General features: G+C 35.5%; 1 protein-coding gene across 4 annotated transcripts in view; it reads left to right on the forward strand.

Moving 5' to 3' along the window:
* The window catches only part of Ubxn2a (UBX domain protein 2A), a 34,791-nt gene that overhangs the window by 2,112 nt on the left and 8,938 nt on the right, over positions 1 to 23,741 (forward strand). For 2 of the 4 annotated variants that reach the window (XM_058578385.1, XM_046441343.2), the window contains exons 2-5: positions 6,493 to 6,569; positions 11,224 to 11,277; positions 15,607 to 15,745; positions 20,983 to 21,089. In XM_058578385.1, coding sequence (XP_058434368.1) covers positions 11,237 to 11,277; positions 15,607 to 15,745; positions 20,983 to 21,089 — 287 coding nt within the window. In that variant the 5' untranslated portion in view covers positions 6,493 to 6,569; positions 11,224 to 11,236. Of the gene's footprint in view, positions 1 to 6,492; positions 6,570 to 6,931; positions 7,002 to 11,223; positions 11,278 to 15,606; positions 15,746 to 20,982; positions 21,090 to 23,741 lie in introns of all 4 variants that reach the window. The other 2 variants (XM_058578386.1, XM_046441344.2) reach the window with 2 other exon arrangements.

The raw sequence follows: 23,741 nt of genomic DNA on the forward strand, positions 1-23,741 counted from the left end.
TGTTTGTGGTGCTGAGGATCGAACCCTGGACCTCACACATGCTAGGCAAGCACTCTATTTCTGAGCCCCAGCCCCAGCCCCCAGATTTATATTTTCCACAGGTCACCCTGTGCTTTGTTGAAACTGGTTTGAACTAGGACAAGAATGGAGATGAGGGTATTTGAGTCTACAGTTGTAGCAGTGAAAATATGGTAAATTTAAGGGTGCCTAACTGATTTTTTCCCTCGCTATGTTAGTGAATTCATTTATTGGAAGAATCATGGAAGATTTTTAAAGGAAATTTTATTCAAGATGGGCTTTGCAAGGTAGATTCACGTTTTAGTTATAGAGTCCTGAAATGAGAATATCCTGGCATCAAAGGATGGCTAACTCAATAACCTTGTCAATCTCTACCTAAATTAAATGTTTCCTGTATAGTTTCCCACCACCAGCCCAGTGATAACTGTGGCTGGAACCCTGAGGAGCTCTACCACTTAGCTATATTGCCAGCCCTTTTTTTATTTTTCATTGTGAGACAGGGTCTTCCTAAGAGTTTGCAATCCTCCTGCCTCAGCCTCCTGAATAACTGGGATTATAGGCATGTGCTATTGCATCCAGCTGAAAAAATGCGTTTTATTATTATTATTATTACAGTGGTTACAGCTAAAATAAGCTGAAAATTACAAAAAAAATTTGTTTTCCATTTAGTATTTAATAAACAAGAATTCATAATACAATATAATAAAGTGTCCAGTTCTGATTCTATCATGGTCAGGTTGCTCTTGGAGACTTAGACACATAATCACATTCCATAGAAGATCGGAGTAAAAGAAACCCCACAGGGAAATGTGATTTTTGGATTCTTTTCCCTCCTGTTTAATACCATCCTGGCCTTATCCTTAAATAGAAATTCAGCTTTTATATATAGATAGCATTTTCAGTTGCATAATATCTTTAGAGAAATACCTAATCTAAAAAAAAAATGTAGCCTGAAGTGTATATTTATGAAGATAAGTATAATTGGGACTGGGGGTGCAGCTCAGTGTGGAGCACTTGCCTAGCATGTATGAAGCCCTAGATTCAATCCCCAAGGCCACAAAAAAAAAAGTGAAATTGGTAATATGATTTTTATTTTTTTAGGATACAGGGTCTCCTCAACCTTGTGATCCTCCTGCCTTAGCTTCCCAAATTGCTAGAATGACAGGCTGCATTGCCAGGCTGTGCAATAATATGAAATTTTAAAAATTCAGATTATGTGTATGTTACAAAGTCTTCGTAGTCTAAATCTATTTGACTAGATTTTCCTTTTAATGGATATGTTTCATAAAACTCAATGTATTCTGTCTTCTGATTTTATCACTGCTGTTGGGAGTAGGTAGGATAATATTTGAGAAGGTATTTGGTAAACTGTAATATACAATACAAATCTAAGATGGGAGAAAAATGAAAGAACTTCTGTTCATCTGTCCATTCTGAGGCCCAGCTTAATGCTGATAAGTTGGATGTTTGTCAGGTAGCTTATTTTATTCGCTGCAGTATACCACATTACATAGTTTCTTTCATGTCATTTAACTCTGATACATTAATAGAAGCGCCTTCAATTGATATAAATTTTACATATTCATTTGAATATTGCTAATTTTATGATAGGAAACACTTAAAATAATGGTGACTTTGCTTCCATGTTAGAATTAAATTTAACTTCATGATTCAGTGCTGTTTGCAATTAGTGTATGTGCTGCCAAAGTGAACACCTGTTTGCAGTTGGTAACTTAGTCACTTTTTTTCCCTGTTAGTCTGTAAATTCTGGCAATAAGGACTGTCATATTGATACTTCTTTTATTTATTTATTGTGTGTGTGTGTTGCTGGGGATTGAACCCAGGGCCTTGTGCATGAGAGCCAAGCACTCTATCAACTGAGCTGTATCCCCAGCCCTCATATTGATACTTCTATCATTAATTCTGAACCAATGCCTTACACATAGTGGTGGGAAATTCACTAAGTATATACATTTCAGGGGAAGGTGTACCAGGGATTGAATTTAGAAGTCTGAGGATGTTTTTTATTGATCCCTGTAACAGAGATTATGATAGAGGGATAGGAAGAGAAAAAAATTCTCAGTATTTCCTTTAGTCTTCAAAACAACCTTGTTCCTGGTTTGGTGGCACACGCTTGTAATCCCAGTGACTCAGGAGACTGAGGTAGGAGGATCTCAAATTCAAGTCCATCCTGGGCAATTTATACATACCTGGTCTCAAAATAAAAAAGGACTGGGGATGTGACTCAGTTGTAAAGGGCCTCTGGGTTCAATCCCCATTACACACAACAAACATGAAGCTGGCATCATGTTTCACACCTGTAATCCCAGCAACATGGGAGGTTGAGGCAGGAAGAATGGAGGTTCAAGGTTAGCTTCAGCAATTTAGCAAGACCCTGTCTCAAAATTAAAAGGACAGGGGATGTAAATCCATGACAAAGCACTAAAACAATCCCCAAGCACCAAAAACAAAAAACCTTGTGGGGAAGACAATTACAGCCATGCTATAAATTAGGCTACTGGGACTCAGAGAAGTTAAATAGCATGTACAGTTATATATAAGTTAAATAACATGTACAATCTCAAAATTCTACTTTCATTATTTTCTACTGTTATAGTATAAATAAAGCAATTTATTAGAGGCTTATGAAAATTATTAGTAATGTGCTAGGGAATAGGGGTTTTTTTTAACCTTTATTTTTATTTATTTATTTTTATGTGGTGCTGAGGATCAAACCCAGCACCTCGCACGTGCTAGGCGAGCGCTCTACCCCTGAGCCACAACCCAGCCCCTTAATAAAGGTTTAATATTTCACCTTTCAGTGAAAATGGATCTTGAGCTAGGACTTGAAGGATTGTTGGAGGAATCATAAAATGTTTTCTAAAAGAAACCTTTTGCAAGGTAGATTTACATTCCAGGTACAGAGCCCTTCCATGAAAATATGTTGGTGTCAAAGGGTTGACTGATGGACTGGGGCTGTGGCTCAGTGGTAGAGTGCTCACCTAGCATTCACGAGGCACTGGGTTCAATCCTCAGCACCACATAAGTGTAAAATAAGATACAGTGTCCACCTAAAACTTAAGAATAAATATTTAAAAAAAAAAGGGTTGACTGACTCAGTAACCTTGCCAATATCCACCTAAATTATGCCTCCCCTGTATGATTTTCTCATCTAAATTAGTGTTGTCACCATCTCTTTGGTCCTTGGGAGTATATAATTCTCCCATTAATGGTTTTTTTCTAGAAGAGGATATCTTGAATGCCTTGAAGGATGGTTATAACGTGCACAAAAAAGTGTAGTGAACTTGCTATGTTTATGAGACAAAAAAAATCATATTTAAAGAAAATGTTTCTAAGTTGTATTCTATTTATGGGATACAGTGTGATGTTTTGATACATGTATACATTGTGGAATAATCAAATCAAGCTACTAACATCCAACATGTCCAAATGATTATCATTTCTTTATGCTAAGAACATTTAAAATTCAATTATTTTAGCTTATTTAAAATATACAATGTATTATTATTAATTATAAATTATTTCGAATTAGTTAAAGCCAGGCGTGGTGGTTCACACCTGTAATCCCAGTGACTTGGAAGGCTAAAACAAGAGGATCATCCCTGAGCTGCAGGACCCTGTCTCAAAAAAGGGCTGGGGATGTGACTCAGCGGTTTAGTACCCCTTGGTTCAGTCCCTAGTACCTAAATAAATAATGTTGGAGAAATGTCAAGGGGAAAGTAGAGATCCCCCAAGAACATAATGTCCATAAGTGCTGGATTTTTTTTCTATTTTGTTCACTTTGTATCCCCAGGGCTTGGCACAACTGTATCTATAATGCTTTATTTACTACACAAAAAGAAGTAAATAGAATGTAAACATCTGAATTGTCGGTGTTGTCATTTATCTTTCCCTGTTCTTCGTATTTGTTGTTGTGATTTTTTTTTTTTTTTTTTTTTTGAGGTGCTAGGGATAGAAGCCAGGGCCTTGTGCATGTAGGTAAGCTCTCTACCAGCTGAGCTATATCCCCAGCCCCCTATTCTTTGTATTTGAAATACAAATATTATTATTTATATTTTTGTGGTGCTAGGGGTCTTGCTAATGCTAAACACCCTATCCCAAAGTTATTCCCCAAGTCCTAGACATTTTTAAACAATAATGGTCATGAAAATCTGATTAAGTCTGAATATATTTTTAAACTAGTTGAAAAAAATTTTAATCAAAATAATTTTTAAAGGGGGCTGGGGATGTGGCTCAGCTCGCCTGGCATGCACAGGGCACTGGGTTCGATCCTCAGCACCACATAAAAAATAAAAGATGTTGTGTCCACCGAAAACTAAAAAAAATTAAATATTAAAAAAATAATTTTTACATAATTTTAAAGACAGATGGTGTTAGAAGTCTTAAAATTGAAAAATATTCTCATTCCCTTTCTCTAGAAACAACTTTGAACTCATAGCTGTTTTTTATTCACAATTATACTTCTTAACAGTGTGTATTTTTTTTTGAGTTACTAATTTTGGACATTGCCTTTTATATTGCTGTTGGGATAGATAAACATTTTAGCTCTCTTGTTGTTCTTACACCCTTTAATGGTTTTAGTTTAGTTGTTTTTGTTTGTTTGTTTGTTTGTTTTTTAGTTTAGTTTTTACCAATAAGTAAAAATGTGCATTATCATTCATTCTTGACCAGGGGGAAAGTATACTTTTATTTATTGAATAAATGTAATAAGCACTTGCAGACTCAAAAATATTTATAGTGTTCTACTCATATCTAACCATTATCTTTAATGACTGCATTTTAAAAGCACTGTTAGAGGCTGGGGCTGTAGTAGAGCACTTGCCTACCATGTGTGAAGCACTGGGTTCCATCCTCAGCACCATAAAAAGAAATAAATAAAGTTAAAAAAAATTTTAAAAACCCAACAATCCCTTTAAGATGTTATATTTTGATATTATAAAAATATATTTCCACTTATCTGATTCAGTACATTGTAAATCTAATGTGTAATTCACTGCCTTATATTTTATAAATATTAACTAAGATTCTTTGAAATAGTCTTTATTTTATTAAGTCTGAGTAATATACTTGAAGAGCAGTACAGAAAAAATTAAGAAGTCTTCAGAAACAAAAATTACCCACTTGAGATAATAGGGGCATCCAATTTGCCGTAATTGTTGGTGCTCACCGTGGATGATGTTGCTTTATTGACTCCCGCTTTAACCTCTAGCTAAAAGGTAGAGTGTGAAGTTCAGTCACCATTGTTGGAAACATTTTTGGTGCTGTCCCCCACCTTATGTTCTCCAAAACTCACTCTCTGACCCATTGCAAAGCCTCCTTTTTCCTTCCTTTCACATTTTCCTTGATTTTTAGAATTATAATTTTCTCTTAAAAAGGATAAGAAACTTAGTTTATATTAATTCATAATGAAAATAAAAGGATATTTTTCTGGGGTTATTGGGAATTGAACCCACAGGTACTTTACCACTGAGATACATCCCCACCCCTTTTTATTTTTTATTGTGATATAGGGTCTCCCTGAGTTGCTGAGAGTCTTGCTGTTGCTGAGGCTGGCCTTGAACTTGTGACCCTCTTGCTTTAGCCACTGGAGTTGCTGGGATTAGATAGTGTACTTTCTTTTTTTTTTTTTTTTAAATAGTTATTTATTTATTTTAGTTTTCGGCGGACATAACGTCTTTGTATGTGGTGCTGAGGATCGAACCCGGGCCGCACGCATGCCAGGCGAGCGCGCTACCACTTGAGCCACATCCCCAGCCATAGATAGTGTACTTTCAAGAGCATACTTCCCTATCATACTTTAATTGCTTGAAAAGTCTTTTTTTTTAAAGTGCTGAGGATCATACCTGGGACCTCATGCATGCTAGCAAGTGCTCAACCATTGAGCTACACCTCCCCTTCCTCTATCTTGAATGCCTTTTATTACCATTATTTCTTCCCAGATCTAAATTTTGTCAAGATTCTATTCCTCTTTCATGTCCTAGTTAATAACAAACTTTACTCTGTAACAACTAGGGTATAAGGAGCAGCTTATACCAGCAAAACAGGGGCTAAATGTGAATCATTGCTTCTGCCAAATGGGCTCTTGTTACAGGCCCAGCTCCATTAGCCACAGGAAGCTAGAAGCAGAGGTCAGGACTTATCCAGACAGATTATATCTGGAGGAAATCCTCAGCTTGATTTTCAATGGCTCAGATTAAAATCACCTCCAGATATTTTGAAGATTTGGAATGAGAGTCATAGAATGTTTCTGTGCCTACTTTCTGGAACTGGTTTGAGTGGAATCTGATGGATTTTTCAGTGACTATTAATGAGCAGATCTGCATTCTTCTTAAATATGCTTAAAACTTGGCATTTTTATGTTTCCCCCCCCCCCCTGGTACTGAGGGTTTAATCCCCAGGCCCTCTACAACTGTCTATATCTCCAATTCTTTTTTTATTTTTATTTTGAAATAGGATCTTCTTAAATTGCCAAGGCCAGCCTTGAATTTGTGATACTCCTGCCTCAGCCTCCCCAGTTGCTGGAATTACAGGTATGTACCACAATGTCCAGCTGGGCTGCACTCCAAAACTTTTTAGTTATTTTATTTTATTTTTAATTTTTTTTTTAAGAGAGAGAATTTTTTTTTAAATATCTATTTTTTAGCTTTCGGCGGACACAACATCTTTGTATGTGGTGCTGAGGATCAAACCTGGGCTGCACGCATGCCAGGCGAGCGCGCTACCGCTTGAGCCACATCCCCAGCCCCCTTTTTAGTTATTTTAGTTTTGGTTTGGTTTGGTTTGTTTTTTGTACCAGGGGTTGAATGTAAGACCTCATGCATACTAGGCAAGTGCTCTACCATTGAACTACTTCCCCAACCCTTTTAATTTTATTTTTTTATTTATTTTTTAGTTCTCGGCGGATACAACATCTTTGTTTGTATGTGGTGCTGAGGATCGAACCCTGGCCGCACGCATGCCAGGTGAGCGCGCTACCGCTTGAGCCACATCCCCAGCCCCCCTTTTAATTTTAATAAATAAATAAATAAATTTTTTGAGACAGGGTGTTGATAAATTGCCCAGTCTATACTCAGTTTGCTATCCTTAAAGTTCAACTTTAAAATGTTAAAAAGTGGGGTTGGGGATGTGGCTCAAGTGGTAGCAAGCTCGCCTGGCATGCGTTTGGCCCGGGTTCGATCCTCAGCACCACATACAAACAAAGATGCTGTGTCTGCCGAAAACTAATAAAATGAAATAAAAATTCAGAGAAATAAAAAAATAAATAAAATGTTAAAAAGTTATTGTGTCTTTTTTCTTTCTTTCTTTCTGTAATCAATCTAGTTGTGTTTTACTCAGTTTAGTTACCCCAAACATTCCAGATTAGCTAGAACAAGCTGATTTTTCCCAGTGGGCAGTTCATAACTGTTGTCTGTGTTGACTTCACATAGCACTTCCATGTACTATTAAAATTTCTCACTGTTCCACATTACCTTCAAGCCATGAGTAAACCATATGTCTTATTACGCTTTTTTAGTTTTACTCTTTACAAATTTATCTTTAAGTCTGTGTGGGTGTGTGTGCGCATATGTATGCTGCTAGGGATTGAATCCAGGGGCACTCTGCCACTAAGCTACACCCACAACCCTTTCTACATTTTTTAAGTTTTAAGACAGGATCTAGACAGTTGCCCAGGCTAGCCTTAAACTTGAAATTGTAATCCTTCTGCTTCAGCATTAAGTGTGTGTGTAAGAGAGAGAGAGAGTGAGTGTGTGTGTGTGTGTGTGTGTGTGTGTGTTTACTTTTATTTTTTATTTTGTTGTCATAATGGAGAACCCATTTGCTGTACCACTGGCCTCCTTAGCCTTCCAAATTGCTAGGATTATAGGCATGCACCGCCACTCCCAGCCAAATGTGTATATGTGTACATGTGTTGCCAAATCCCAGGTCTTTTTGTTTTTTACTTTGAGACAGGGTCTTGCTAAGCTGCTGAGACTGGCCTTAAACCTATGATCCTCCTGTTTCAGCCTCTTGCATCACTGGGATTTCAGGTGTGTGCCATCATGGCTAACCAAATATATATATTTTAAGGTAATTTTTACTCTGCAGTAACATCAAATATCCAGTCACAACAAATATTCATATGTTCCTGATTCCATAACTTTTTTTTTTTGGACAGGTGAATTAAATAAAATCTATAGCCTGCAATTCCAGCAGCTCGTGAGGGCTGAGGCTGGAGAATTGCAAGTTCAAAGTCAGCCTCAGCAATTTAGGGAGGCTCTGAATAATTTAGCAAGACCCTGTTTCAAAATAAAATATAAAAAGGCTGGGGAATGAAGCTCGGTGATTTAGCACCCTTGAGTTTAATCCCTGGTACTCTGACGGGGTGGGGGTGGGGGAGAGCCTACATAATGATCCACATGTTGTAATACATTGATAAATTTCTTTTTAAAAATCTACGTCACTCTCTCTGGTACTATATATATTGAAGAAAGTGTATCATTTATCCTACAGAATTTCCCACATTCTAAATATTTGATTAAATCCCCATGATATCATCTGATTATGTTCCTTTATACCCTGTATTTCCTCTAATATGGTAGTTAGATCTAGAGGCTTGAATGGATTCAGATTCACATTTTGAGCAAGAATTCTCTATAAATGGTGGTGAAAATTTGTATACTGAGGCATACATTTATTTTTGGTTAGCTCTTTTTTGTGCTGTCATTAGTTATTGATATTGTCTAGATCCATTATTACATTACGAGTAGCAAATTGGAGGTGTTCTATTTCTATACAATTTCAATTAAGTGGAGTTATTTATAAAGAAAGCTTCTTGCATTAACTCTTTGGTTACTGAGAATGTACAGACAGGATGCTTATTTGTTTCTTTCCCGTATTTATTAGTTTTCAAAATAAAGAATTGGGAATCCAGGTGCCTGTGTCCCAGCTACTCAATAGTCTGAGGCAGAATGATCACTTGAGTCCAGGATTTTGAGACTAGCTAGCCTGGGCAATGTGACAAGACCCCCACCTCAAAAAAAAAAAAAAAAAAAAAAAGCAGCAGCAGCTGGTGGCACAATCCCAGCTACTCAGGCTAAGGCAGGAGGGTGGCAAGTTCTAGGCTAGCCTCAGCAGTTTAATGAGACCCTGTCTCAAAATAAAAAGGACTGAGGATGTAGGTCAATGGTAAAGCACCCTTAGGTTCAGTTCCCACATACACAGAGCTGGGATCCTAGTAGTCCAGATTTATTATTATTATTATTATTATTATTTTATTTTATTTTTGTGGTGGTGGGTTAAACCCAGGGCCTCACACGTGAAGGAAAGCATTCTACCACCTGACTTTTAATTTTAGTTTTATTTTATCTCCTCAGCCCTTTTATTTAATTATTTTAAAATATTTTTTTAGTTGTAGATGGACTCAATACCCTTCCTTCCTTCCTCCCTCCCTCCCTCAAATCCAGTGCCTCACACATGCTAGGCAAGCGCTCTACCACTTAGCCCCAGCCCCACCCCCACTTCCAGCTCTTTTATTTTTATTTTGGAATAGGGTCTTACTGAGTTGTCCACACAGGCCTGGAACTTCTCCTGATTGAGCCTCTGGAGTAACTAGAATTTCAGGTATACACCACTGTGCCTCACTCGGACTCTAGAATTCTTGAAAGAAGACTACTAACAAGTTCTTTTTTTAAAATGAGTATTATTATGAATTCATACTTGTGTTTCAATTAATGTTAAGTTTTTAATTTTTTTTTGGTCCATTCTCTGGCCAATAGAAATAAACCTCTTCAAATTGACTTCTGAATCCCTTTGACACTAATCCAAGATGGCAAGATATATCAGGTACCCAGTGCACATTTTCTATCCCAGATCCGAAGTCAGCCTTTTCTCTAGTAAAAGTTGATTCCTTTTATTAGGAAATGATATTAGGAGACCATACATCTGTCACCAGAGTTATTCATTGTTAATTGTATTGATGGTTGCTTTGGGGCCTTTTTAGGTGGACAGAACTCATATGTAATTTTTTAAGAAAAAACACAGGAGTTTATTGATATTTCCAATTTAAAATTTAGGATAATAGGAATTTTCCTTGGTTTCTTTGATTGTTATGTATCTCTTTAACTCTGACCAAAAATATCTTGTTTTTTTTTTTTCTTTTCAGCAATAATTATAATTACTTCTTTGCCTTATTCCAGGTTTCTCAACTTAAACACTATTGCATTTCAGGCAGAATAATTCTTTCTTGTGGGGGCAATATTATTCTTGTTCCTTAGTTGTGACAATCAAAAATATCTCTAGCTACTGACTGCCATCTGTCCTCTGAGAGTCTCCTGGTGGAGACCATCTCCTTTATCCTTGTACTATAGTTTCATAAAAACAACCATGGGCTGGAGCTGGAGCTCAGTGGCAGAGCTCTTGCCTTGGACGTGAGAGGCACTGGGTTTGATCCTCAGCACCACATTAAAAAAAAAATACACAAATAAAATAAAGGCATGCTGTCCATCTACAAAACAAAACATAATATTACTAATAATTTGAATGCTGGAAGCTCTATTTTCCCCTAGGGTTCTTCATACTAGCACATAAAAAATTACTCTTTTCAGCTGGGCGTGGTGGCACATGCCTGTAATCCCAGTGATTTAGGAGACTGAGGCAGCAGGATTACAAATTCTAGGCCAGCCTTAGCAATTAGTGAGACCTTGACTCAAAATAAAAAACTAGTTAGACTCTGACTCAAAATTTAAAAAGGGATGGGATGTAGCTCAGTGGTACAGCACCTCTGAATTCAATCCTTAGTACCATTAGAAAAAAAAATTTGATAGATATATATGTATACACATATGTATATATGTGTGTGTGTAAGTATATATATGTGTGTGTATGTAAGTATATATATATGTGTGTGTGTGTGTGTGTGTGTGTATATATGATAATTTTTTTCAAATGACACATACTAAAGACTTTATTCAGGGGTTGGGAGATGGCTATCTTGATAGTTATATACAAAGCTAATATTTATTATTGCTTTTTTTATACATGAAAAATGACAATTCTGAGTTTGGTCACTTGTTTCTAAGACCCTTTTAATGCAACTTCAGACTTACCTGATAATTTATATATTGAAATATATTGATGCATACATAATAATGATTTGTTTAAAATACTAAATTGGGAACTTTTGCTTTTGTTTTTTTACTTTTATAGTAACACAAAGAGAATGAAAGAAGTAGATAATCTTGAAAGTATAAAAGAGAAGTGGTAAGTTAATTAAAATTATGAATTTCTTTGTTAATGCTTTTGTTATTATTATTCTCTATTTGTATTACATGTCACTGGCAAAGATAATAAAGTAAGTTTTAAGTATGTATATTTTCTTCAGTAAATATCTAATGGTAATTATCTAATCATAAAATATATATATATAATAGTAAATATCTTACAGTAATATATATATATATATCTCCCCAGTTCTGGGCATGGAACCCAGAGCCTACACATACTAGGCAAGCTTTCTACCACTGAGCAATACCTGCAGCCACAGGCAAAAACAATAATAGTAGTTTTTAAATGGTAGTATATAAATACTATATTTTGAAGTAGTTTTTTAAACCATATCTTCATTGAACAGATTGTAATGAAATTACTAAATCTTTTATTTTGTTTTTGAATTTTTTTTGTTTTTAGTTGTTGATGGACCTTTACTTATTTTATTTCTTTATATGCAGTGCTGAGGATCAAACCCAGTGCCTCACACATGCTACACAAGCACTCTACCCTTGAGCCATGACCCCAACCCTAAATCTTTCATTAATTGAAACAAGTGTTGAATTTCTCTCTATTCACACGTTACCTCTCAGAAGTGAAAAGTTTAACTACCGCATTAGCCTCTTATACCATCTTGGAGACATAGTAGAAATATGATGGTTTTGGAGTCTGATAAACATAGGTTTAAATCCTATCTTTGCCTTCTATTTCTTTTTTGACCTATGGGCAACTTAGGTAGATTCATTGAATTTCGATATCATGTCTATAAAATGGGAATGTAAATATCTGCCTATCTAGATGGTTTTTATGAGAATGACATAAAGAATACAATACACTTAGCAAAGTATTAGCATGTATTGGCCCTCAGTAAATGGTAAGTGCAAAGTCTATGGCTCTTATCAATATAGGATGTTTTATTCTCGCTTATCTAAAGTTAAATATTTATTTTTGTCTTATACTCATTGTTTTAAAAACTTGGCAAGGTAAATTTCATTTATTTACAATACATTTTAAGAAGTCAGAACTGGCCAGGCATGTTGGAGCACACCTGTAATCCCAAAAAATCAGGAGACTGAGGCAGAAGGATCACAAATTCAAGACTAACCTCAGCTACTTAGCAAGATCCTGTCTAAAAATAAAAAGAGGGCCAGGGATGTGACTTAGTGATTAGTGATTGAGCACCCCCGGGTTCAAGGGGTACCAAAAAAAAAAAGATAGATACCACACCAAAGAAATATTTGTATCCCCCCCATTTGGGCATTTATTGGTTTATATAAATTTGATTATTTATTATATAATTGTGAGATTGTGTCTGAGAACAAGACCACTCTCAGGTTTCATTTTTGTTTTTTAGGAGGAGTCACAGGATTTAGTATGTAGTCTTCATAGTCTTATTTATGGCTATAATTTATTGCAGTGAAGAGTTACAAGGTGCGAAAATACGTGGGACATAGACTAGGGCAAATCATATACAAACTTCCAAGAGTTCTCTGATAATGGAGTCACAGGATGCACTTAATTCCCCTAGTAATAAGTTGTGATAACACATATGAAGTGTTGTCCACCATGCAGGTTTATTGGAGATGAGCCTAGTGTTGCTTTGTGCTGCTGTTGTTTTGTTTTTTGTTATTTATTTATTTATAAGATGTGGGTCTCATTATTTTGTCCAGGCTGGTCTTAAACTTGTGGTCCTCCTGCCTCAGCCTCCCAAGTGTAAGGGGCTACAGTTGTGGACCACTGCACCTGGCACATTTGTAATCTTTTTTGTGACAAATTGATTTGTTTAAATTTTTCAAGTGATTTGTTTTAAGTGTTACAAATTGATTTGTTTAAACTGTGCATAGTGGCAGATGCTTGGCAATCCCAGCAACTAAAAAACTGAGGCAAGAGAATTGCAAGTTCCAGATTACCTTGTGCAATTTATCAAGACCCTGTCTCAAAATAAAAAGGGCTGCAGTATCACAATGAAAGAATGAATGCCTGTACCACAATAAATAAATAAATGAATTTTTTTTTTGAGAGAGAGAATTTTTTTAATATTTATTTTTTAGTTTTCAGTGGACACAACATCTTTATTTTATTTTTATGTGGTGCTGAGGATTGAACCCAGCGCCCCGCGCATGCTAGGCGAGCGCGTTACCACTTGAGCCACATCCCCAGCCCAATGAATATTTTGTTAAAAACAACAGTTGGCAAAAGTTGAAGACTGATTTCTTTAAAAAAAAAAAAAAACAAACTGTTCAACAGTTCAAATACAATAGTGAAACTTTCATTGTATGTGCTACCAAAGTGTACAGAGATGCAAATCCTTCACTTATTTGGACAACAGCTGACACTCTTATTTATAGAGAACCAGGTAGAATTAGAAAGTGAGCAAAAGAGGTTGTTTTGCAGCTAAAATAGGTATTTCATAGTCCCTCACCTGATGCAAAGGAAACATGGACAGAATGAAAAGACAAACTACAGAATGGGAAGAATTTGCAAACCATGTATCTGATAAAGGGTTAACTTTCTCCTACAACTCAAAAGCAAAAAAAGAAAAAACCTAATAATCTGATTTTTAAAATGGGCTAAGGACTTCCAAAGAAGACATACAAATGGCCAATGATTATGTAAAGATGTCCAATGTCTTTGTTGTTGTTGTTTTGTTTTTGTGCTGGGGATTGAACCCAGGGGTGCTTTACCATTGAGTTCCCAGCCCTTCTTATTTTTTATTTGAAGATAGGCCCTAAGTTGGTGAGGCTGGCCTTGAATTTGAGATCCTCTTGCCTCAGCCTCCCATGTCACTGGGATTACAGACATGCACCACCACATCAAGAAAAGATGTCCAGTGTCACTAGTTATCAGGGAAATGCAAGTAGAAGAAGTCTCCTCTATTCCTAGGCCATGGAGCTTTTATCCTAAATGGGTGTTGGATGTTGTCAGTGCTTTTTCCTTCATATGTTGGCTTTAATCATATTATTTTTCTTCTTTAGCCTATTAAAGGACAGATTACATTAGTTGATTTTCAGATATTGAATCAGACTTGCATAAACTACAATAAATCCTACCTGGTTGTGGTATATAATCCTTTTAACACATTGTTGGATTACATTTGTTAATTTTTGGGGGGTGGGTATTAGGGATTGAATTCAGGGACACTTAACCACTGAGCCACATTTCCAGCCCTATTTTGTATTTTATTTAGAGACGGGTCTCACTGACTTGCTTAGCACCTTTCTTTTGCTGAGTCTGGCTTTGAACTTGTGATCCTCCTGTGTCAGCCTCCCAAGTCCCTGAGATTACAGTGCCCAGCTAATGTTTTGTGGAGGAATTTTACATCTATGATCATGAAAGACATTTTCTGATATTTTCTTTTCTCATAAATATCTTTGTGTGGTTTTAGTATGAGGGTAATGCCATTCTCATAGTTTTCTGTTTGCTTCTGTTTTCTGGAAGAGATTGTAGAGAATCTGTATCATTTTTTCCTTAATTGTTTAGTAGAATTAATTAGTGAACGCATCCAAGCCCCGTCCTTCTGTTTTGGAAAATTATTAATTATTGATTCTACTTCATTAATATACAAGTTTATTCAGATTTTCTGTTATTCCTTAAGTGAACTTCAATAGATTCTACCTTTCAAGGAATTAGTCATTTTATCTAAGTTAAATTTTTTTGTGGGATAGAGTTGTTCATAATGCCTTTCCTACCCTTTTTTTTTTCTGTCCCCTTATAGTTTCTTACATGTGAAACTCATTGTCACCTGTTCAGTGAAGCCAGTACTCTGATTTTTTAAGCTGTATCTCATAAATGTCTCTTATTATATTCATTTTGTATTATATCTGTTCCTATATCTCCACTCACTCAACTCTGAACCTCTTATAAACTATTTCTTATTCATTTGAATTCACAAGATAAAGTTTAATTGATAATATAAAGGAGTAAAACTTAAGCTACTCTACCTGCTCAGCTTTAGTGGCTTTGTGTTTGTTAATTAGTTATTAAGCACCAACTGCTTTCTGAACAAAAGAAGCAGATATCAGAAAGTACAAAGTGATTATAATGATATAATATTTGTGAGCTTTCTGTGTGCCAATACGTGTACAGGACTTAACTATAGACCATCTACAGACTTTTATATGTATTTGCATTTAATTTTCACAACCACTTTGTGAGATAGGCGGTAGGGTCTACATCTTAGTGACATCTTATATTAACTTAGAAGGGGACCTGAACCACAGACTTGGAGGTAGCATCTCAGTTCAACATCCCTTAATTAGAAGAACTTCTATATATTTTTAGAGCTCTGGTAATGAGTAGTGCTTTCTTTGTTTCTTTGCTTAGGGTTTCTGAAACAGGATCCAACAATCAACCTCTTAGTGATAATCAACAAACAAATTGTGAATATTTTGTTGATAGCCTTTTTGAGGAAGCTCAGAAGGTTGGTGCCAAATGCTTGTCCCCTACTGAACAGAAGAAAGAGGTAAATGTCTATTACTTTTTAATCTTCTGGTATTTCTCAAAATAAGGATCTTTTAGAGGATCCCTGTTTTCCTAATAGTAAAGATATTATTTACCACCTACACTGTGTTGATCTTTCATAGATGTTGCAGAAGTAATGATGGGTAAAATTATGCAAATATTAGCAGGATTCAAGGCAGTGACAGCAAATTGAAGTAGAAATTATTGTATTCTTAAAAAGAAAAAACACTGGTTTCAATTAATACCCTTGATGAAACAGTAAAACTTTTTAATTTTATTTTGAGACAGAGTCTCTCTCTCTAAGTTGCCCTGTCTGGCCTAGAATTGTGATCCTCCTACCTCAACCTCTCAAGTAGCTGAGATTACATGCGTATACTACCACACCCAGCAAATCAAAGATTTATTAATCCCAAACATTGAATATATATCATTAATATTCTGTTTGACAAAATGTGAAATAAACACAAAGCAATTCTGTGTGTGTGTTTGTGTGTGGTTTTTTTTTTTTTTTTTTTTTTTTTTTGTGGTGCTGGAGTTAGAGGGCCCTCACTCAGGTTAGACAAGCACATTACCACTGAGCTACATACATCCCCAGCCCCACAGAAAGCATTTCTGCAGTATACAGAAATATCATATGGAAAAGTGCAGTTGTTTGAGGTACAGATTGAACTATCTGCTTTTTCATGGCATATAGTTTTTGTCTGAAAGAATGATTTATGCATAGACTACAGTTATTCAAACGTGGGATTTTGGCAGATATTTTCTCATAATAAATAAAGAGAGCCTGGCACTTGAAGGAATTCAACTTTTAATATTTGTGTGCAAATGGTAAAATTTTACTTAACCAACTTTTATAGTAAAACTAAGAATTTTGGAACATTTCAATCATGTACTTGGCAGCTTCTCAACATTTACAGAATTTCCTGATGAGATCAGTGTCAGTATCGTTTTAATGTCTATAGCTTTATCATATAATGAACTTAAGGAACCAGTATTTTCCAGATGACCATTGTATAGAACATTATAGAATCATGCATGAGTTAAAAAGTGAAAGTGTCACATATATTAATGTAACAAGCATATGAAAAAAAAATCACTAAAAAGTTTCAGGTTTCACATTCAAATTCTCAACTAAATTTTGAGATATTACCACTTATTAAATTTTGATGACATGTCAAAAGAATATCCTGGAAAGATTATTAAAATAACTGCTTTGAGGGCTGAGGCTGTGGCCTAGCATGTGTGAGGTACTGGGTTCCATCCTTAGTACCACATAAAAAATAAATAAGTATGATGTTCATCTACAACTACAAAAAAAATTTTTTTAAAATAATAGCTGCTTTGTTTAACTACATATCTATATTACAAGGTGGTTAGGGTTTTTTGTTTGTTTGTTTTTCAGTTGTTTGTGATACTTGGAATTGAACTTGGGGACACTCTACAGCTGAGCCACATCCCCAGTCCTCTTTTTTTTTTTTTTGAGACAGGGTCTCACAGGCTGGCCTCAAACTTGAGATCCTTCTACATCAGCCTCCTGAGTCACTGGGATTATAAGCATATGCTACTGCACCTGGCTGATTTAAAAATACATATATATTTTTCAATCAAAATAACACCTTGTGGGCTAGGGTTGTGGCTCAGTCATACAGTGCTTGCCTAGCATGTGTGAGACACTGGGTTTGATTTTCAGCACCACATACAAATAAATGAATAAAATAAAGATCTATCAACCTCTAAAAAATATTTTAAAAAAGAAAAAAAATAACACTTCACAGCTAACTAAAAGCAGTAACAATTATGAGAATTCAGCTCACTTTTTGAAGTTTGATATTAAAAGTATTTGTGAAAGAAAACCTTGATTATGATTCACTTTTTAAATTGATTTAAAATTTTATCAAAGTTGGAAAAAAAGTTGTAAAAATTTAAAATCTAAGAGTTCTGATAGGCTTATATCAAAAAATAGCACACCTGTTCCTCCTTGACCATTATGTCCACTTCCAAGAGACAGCTACTTACAATTCTTGGCTATTTCTTTTGGTATGAGCTTTATGTTTCTAATTATATACTAATAATGATAATTGTTGATTTTTTTAGGATTGTCAAACTATGTGCATTGACTTTTTATTATAGAAAATAATGATTTAGTGGGCTGGGAAAAAGTTCAGTGGTAGTGTGCTTGGATACCATGTAGGAAACTCTTGGTTTAATCCACAGCACCACAAAAATAGAAAAAAAAGAAAAGAAAAGAAATGAGGATTTAGCTCTCATTATCTGCCTTCTCCCTCTTCCCGAACCACTTCGTCTCATTAGTCTATCATAGTTAATTTGGGATTAAATCAGTTATCACTGTTATGTCTTTTATGACTTTGTAGTATATTTCTCTTCCATGTTGCTTTTAAATTTTTCATTGAAATTAATAAGAATTTACCTCAAGAAATTCTTGAGGTAGGTTTATGATAAAGTGTATATGTGGAGGCAGGCTTGATGTCATGCACCTGTAATCCAACAACTGGAGAACTGAGGCAGGAGGATCACAAATTCCAGGCCACCCTTAGCAACTTAGCAAGACCATATTTCAAAATAAAAAATGAAAAGGGCTGGGGACGTAGCTCGGTGGGAGAATGCCCCTGGGATCAGTCCCCAGTATTGGGGGGCACACAGGGTTGTGGGGGAGTGGTGGCATGTCAGGGGTTGGGATTATTTAATTTAGGCAGAGCACTTGACTAGCGCCCAAGGCCCTGGGTTTGGTCCTTGGCCTGGGGGGTTGAGGGAGGGGTGGCAGATGAGGGGGAAACAAGGCAAAAGTGTGTGTGAAAAAAGAGAACCTGGGGAATGCATGAGTTAAAACCTTGTAAGCCTGAATTTTCCTCTTTTCTGCATTCATACTTGATTGACAGACTGGCATTCCAACACCTGAGCCTTTGTATGCAGCATTTGGCTCCCTGCAAGCTTCTGGAGTCTTCCCTTTAACCTGGTGTTCTTATGGGCCGTGATGTGGGTCCTTTTCCACTCATTCAATCCAGAAATGTGCCTTACCATTCTGGGACATTTTCTCATTGCTGTTTTGTTCCTCTGTTACCTGTTCTGTCTGTAAATGTTCCAACTTAGACTTCTTGGACTGAGCCTCTTCATTTCTTATTTTTTCTTTTTTCACTTTTATTGTTTTATTTTAATGTTTTATGAACCTTAAATTCAACCCTTTTACTTCATTTTTGTTGTATTCAGTTTTCAAGACCTCTCTTGTTCCTGGAATTTTTCCTTCCCACTCCCTTTTTGAATAATCATCTTATGTGATCATATTAATGATCATTTTGGGGATTTTGTTTTGAAATTTCTTCTCTTCGGTGTCTTTTTTATGTGCTCTTTTCTATTTGTTCTCAGTCTTATCTGAGTACCATGAAAGCAGAGACTTGGTGGTTTGGTTGTCAGGCATTAAAGAATAGTAAAGTACAGTGACCTAAGAGGACGGGCTGTGGGGCTGGGAGTGTTCCTCACTATGGAACCCAGACTAAGCATGCACAGGGAGCTGGGTTCAATCCCTAGTACCCTTCAACCTCTTGAAAAGGAAAGAATATGGCTTCTGGGCACAGCCTCTTTGGGTTCATGTCCCAGCTCCACACCTTACCAGCTGTTTAGCACTGGATAATTTAATTAATATTCTGTGTTTCTGGTTCTCTGTCCATAAAAATAGGATAATAATACCTACTTTATATAGATGTTGGGAGGAATAAATAAGGTTACATAGGGAGAGTGCTTCTTAACAGTGTCTGGTACACATTGAATATGTACACAGTGTTCTCTATGTGTATGTATATACATACGACTGTGTGTGGGCATGTACCTGCACACCATATATACTAACAATACTCTAATTTCTTAGTATTCAGTAAATCTTTGGCAGAAGATTGGTCCCAGGACCCCTTGAGGATGCTTAAGTTCCTGTTTTCAGTTTTCTTTCTGTTTTTAAACATGGGGTCTCACTATGTTATCCAGGATCTTCTCAAACCCCTGAGATCATGTGGTCCTTCTGCCTCAGCTTCTTGAGTTCTGGGACTATAGGTGCATGCTTCCCACACCCAGTTTGAATCCCTTGGGATTCAAATCACATACAATCTGCTCACTTTTTCCCCTATACTTCACATTATCTCTAGATACACCTAATACTATGTAAATGGTTGTTGTGTGATATATTGTGTAAGGAATAATGACAAAAATGTACATGTTTATTATAAATGTAAATTTTCTTCCTGTTTGATCTGTGGGTGCTTGAATGCATGTGTGTGGAACCCATAGATACAGAAGGCCAACTGTTTATGCTATTATTATTTTCCCCCAGCACCTTAATGAGTGTTTGTTACATATTACACACTCATTAAATATATATTGAATGTATAATAAATTGAATAAATGTAAATGAGGTTGGTCTTTTTTTAATATTGTCTAGTTTTTCAGTCTTGTGTTCAGCCTGAAGCATCCATGCATTCTGCTGTATTTCTAAACCTTTCTATATTTCTGTAGTGACTTACCTTGCTTCTTTGACTAAATGAGTAAATAAATATTGTTCTTATAAGCAGAAAACACTAACAGATGAACTATTGATAAAAATAGTCTAACAATAGTATTTTATATATGAGGAAATAGTGATTAATTGGTCGTTGCTTTTTGTCTCTTTAAGAGTACAATTAGAAAATGAGATACAGTGGTGCATGCCTGTAATCCCAGCGACTTGGGAGGCTAAGCCAGGAGAATTGCAAATTCAATACCAGTCAGCAATTTAGCATGGACCTCAGCAACTTAACGAGACCCTGTCTCAAAAAGAGCTTGGGACGTGGCTCAGTGGTTTAGCACCCCTGGGTTAATCCTCAGTACCAAAAAAAAAAAAAAATCCCATAAAAGTTTTTAAAAGATGGGCATGATGGTGCACACCTATAATTCCAGCAGCCAACTTAGAGTGGCTGTAAGCAAGTTAATGAAACCCTGTCACAAAATAAAAAAAAAAAATTATAAAAGGGCTGGGGATGTAGCTCAGTAGTAAAGCATTCTAAAAGCATTTATTTTAAATTATCTTCATTATGAAACATAATTCATATCATATGAATTATGTATAGACATAATTTTTTATATTTTACATTTGGAGTTCTTAATATATAAAATGTATAATGATAAAAATTTTCAAAGAACTTTTAAATTACTATTACATTTTACTAACAATACATTTTTCTTCTTACTGCTTTGCAGGTAGATGTAAGTATAAAATTATGGAAAAATGGATTCACAGTCAATGATGATTTTAGAAGTTATTCTGATGGTGCAAGTCAGCAGTTTCTGAACTCTATCAAAAAAGGGTAAGCAGTCTTTGTAAATAGAAGGATATTTTAGGCAACATTAAAGGATTCTATGGAAGAATCCTTTTTAATGTTGATCATACACCACTATACATTCACAGATACTTTTGTGAATTAGCATTTTTTATAAGACAAGTTTTCTTAAGAAAGTCACACTATAATTTTTAAAAAATTTAGAGGCTTAAATTCTCATCAACCAAAATCTTAAACTTTGCTAAATATTTCTTAATACCACCTCTTATTTGTTATTTGATACTTATGTTTAGTTGTCTTTAGAGTCTATGAAATTGCGGTTTATAATGTATTTGTGATTCTAAGTGTTATTTAACAACCCAGAAGTAACTCTATTAACATTTTTGTTGAATTTCGTTGTCATTTTCGTGTATAGATTTATACATAATATGCATGTTTATTTTCTGAACATCGTTGTGAAATATTTTAATATACCTTCATATTATTTTATCACAACAATGACCCTTATTTATAATTTGTCCTTTGTGAAAACCTCCCCAGGGAAATTAATTGCTTATATATTAAGTATGTGCCATAACATTGTTAACATTCAAAAGGGATTTTAAAAAATTTTTTTTAGTTGTAGATGGACACAATATTTTTTCTGTTTATTTTTATATGTATTTGAGCTGGATGCAGATGCACAGACCTGGACCTGTAATACTAGCTAGTTGGAAGGCTGAGGCAGGAGGATTGCAAGTTCAAGGCCAGCCTGGACAACCCTACTCAAAATAAAATGAGGTGGGGATGTTAGCTCAGTGGTAGAACACCCCTAGGTTTAACCCCCAGTATTGCAAAATAGTAACACATAATAATAAATAAATAAAAACACCTTTGACTATTCTAGAATTTAAGTATTTTTAAATAACAGCTTTGTTGAGAGGTTACCATAAAAGTATATAATTCAGTATTTTTAATATATTTACAGAGTTGTGCAACAGTTATCACTTAGAATATGTTCATTATCACAAAAAGAAACTTGATACTAGAAGTCACTCTCCATTTCCCCTTCCCTATAGCCCTTCATAACCAGTTATCTGCTTTTCATCCCTATGGATTTTCATATTCTAGATATTGCATATAAATGGAATCACATGGTGTGTGGCCTTTTGTGTCTGGTTTCATGAATTCTTGGCAGGCACTCTATCATTTTATTGGTTCTTTTTGGTTATACATGACAGTCGAATTCATCTTAACGTAATTATAAAAGCATGGAATATATCTCCCTCCCCCCACCTCCTCCTCCCTTTCCTCTTCTGATCTTTCTGCCATTTACCCATAGTTGTTTTTTGGTTGTTTTTTTTTTTAATTAGTTTCTTGTGGATGTACACAATGTGAGATTCACTGTGGTATATTCATATATGTATATGGGAAAGTTCTGTCAGATTCACTCCACTGTCTCTCCTTGGAAATGTTAATTCTATGTTTAACTTAACAAAAAACTTCCAAGCTGGATTCTAAAGTGGCTGCCCCATTTAACAGCACTGTATAAGGTTTGCAGTTTTTCCGTATCCCCACTAACCTTTGTCAGTGTCTGCTTTTTAAAATTATAGCCATCCTAGTGGATGTAGAGTGGTATGTCATTCCAGTTTTGATTTGCATTTCCCATTATTTGATCAGTAATATTGAATGGCTTTCATGTGTTTATTGGCTGCATATCTTCATTGGAAAAATGCTTGGTCAAATTCTGTCATTTTTTTTTCTTTGCCTATTTTAAAACTGGATTATTTGCCTTTTTACTGAGTTGCCAGCATTCTCCATATGTCTGTGTGTTGCTGGGCATCAAACCCAGGGCCTTTTAAGCTACATCTCAGCCCTGGAAGAGTTCTTTATATATTCTAGATTCAATTCCCTTATTAGATACATGATTACAAATATCTTCTCCCATTCGTTGAGTTGATGTTCAACCCAAATGGAAAAACAATTAAATTATATGGAATAATAAATATAGAGAAAATCTAGGAGAGTCTATACCAAGGTTTGCAAACTGACAGACATTCACATCTTAATTTTACACATTTACATTTTTAATTCACATATTTTTAGAAAAAATTCAATAAAAAATTTAAAACTTTTATCTATGTGTGAAAGTATATTTCATAAAAGTACACAAGAGCCTGGTGGGCTGGCACACTCCTTAATCCCAGCAATTTAGGAGGCTAAGGCAGGAGGATCACAAGTTTGAGACCAGCCTCAGCAACTCAGTGAGGCCCTATCTCAAAATTTAAGAAAGGACAGGGAGTGTGGCTCAGGAGCCAAGCACCCCTGGGTTAAATCCCCAGTACCCAAATAAATAAATAAATGTACACAAGTAAAATATATTAAGTGAATTTATGTTATTTGTCAGAAAAAAATCAGTTATTTAAAGTTTTTCCTTTGTGGAAACCTCCTCAGGGAAATTAATTGCTTATATATTAAATATGTGCCATAACATTGTTAACATCAAAAAAGATATTTGTGTTTTTTTACCAGACATTGTTCCTGGGATCGGAATATATTTATGAATAAAACAGATGTCGTCCCTGCTGTCCTATAGCTTATGTGGTTCAAAAGAGGCATTTGGGGGGGCTGGGGTTGTGGCTCAGCAGTAGAGTGCTCGCCTAGCATGTATGAGACACTGAGTTCAACCCTCAGCACAAC

Source organism: Marmota monax, unplaced genomic scaffold (genome assembly GCF_021218885.2).
Source record: "Marmota monax isolate L192 unplaced genomic scaffold, Marmota_monax_Labrador192_F-V1.1 WCK01_AAM20220418_F8-fsc00010, whole genome shotgun sequence".
NCBI classification, from domain to species: domain Eukaryota; kingdom Metazoa; phylum Chordata; class Mammalia; order Rodentia; family Sciuridae; genus Marmota; species Marmota monax.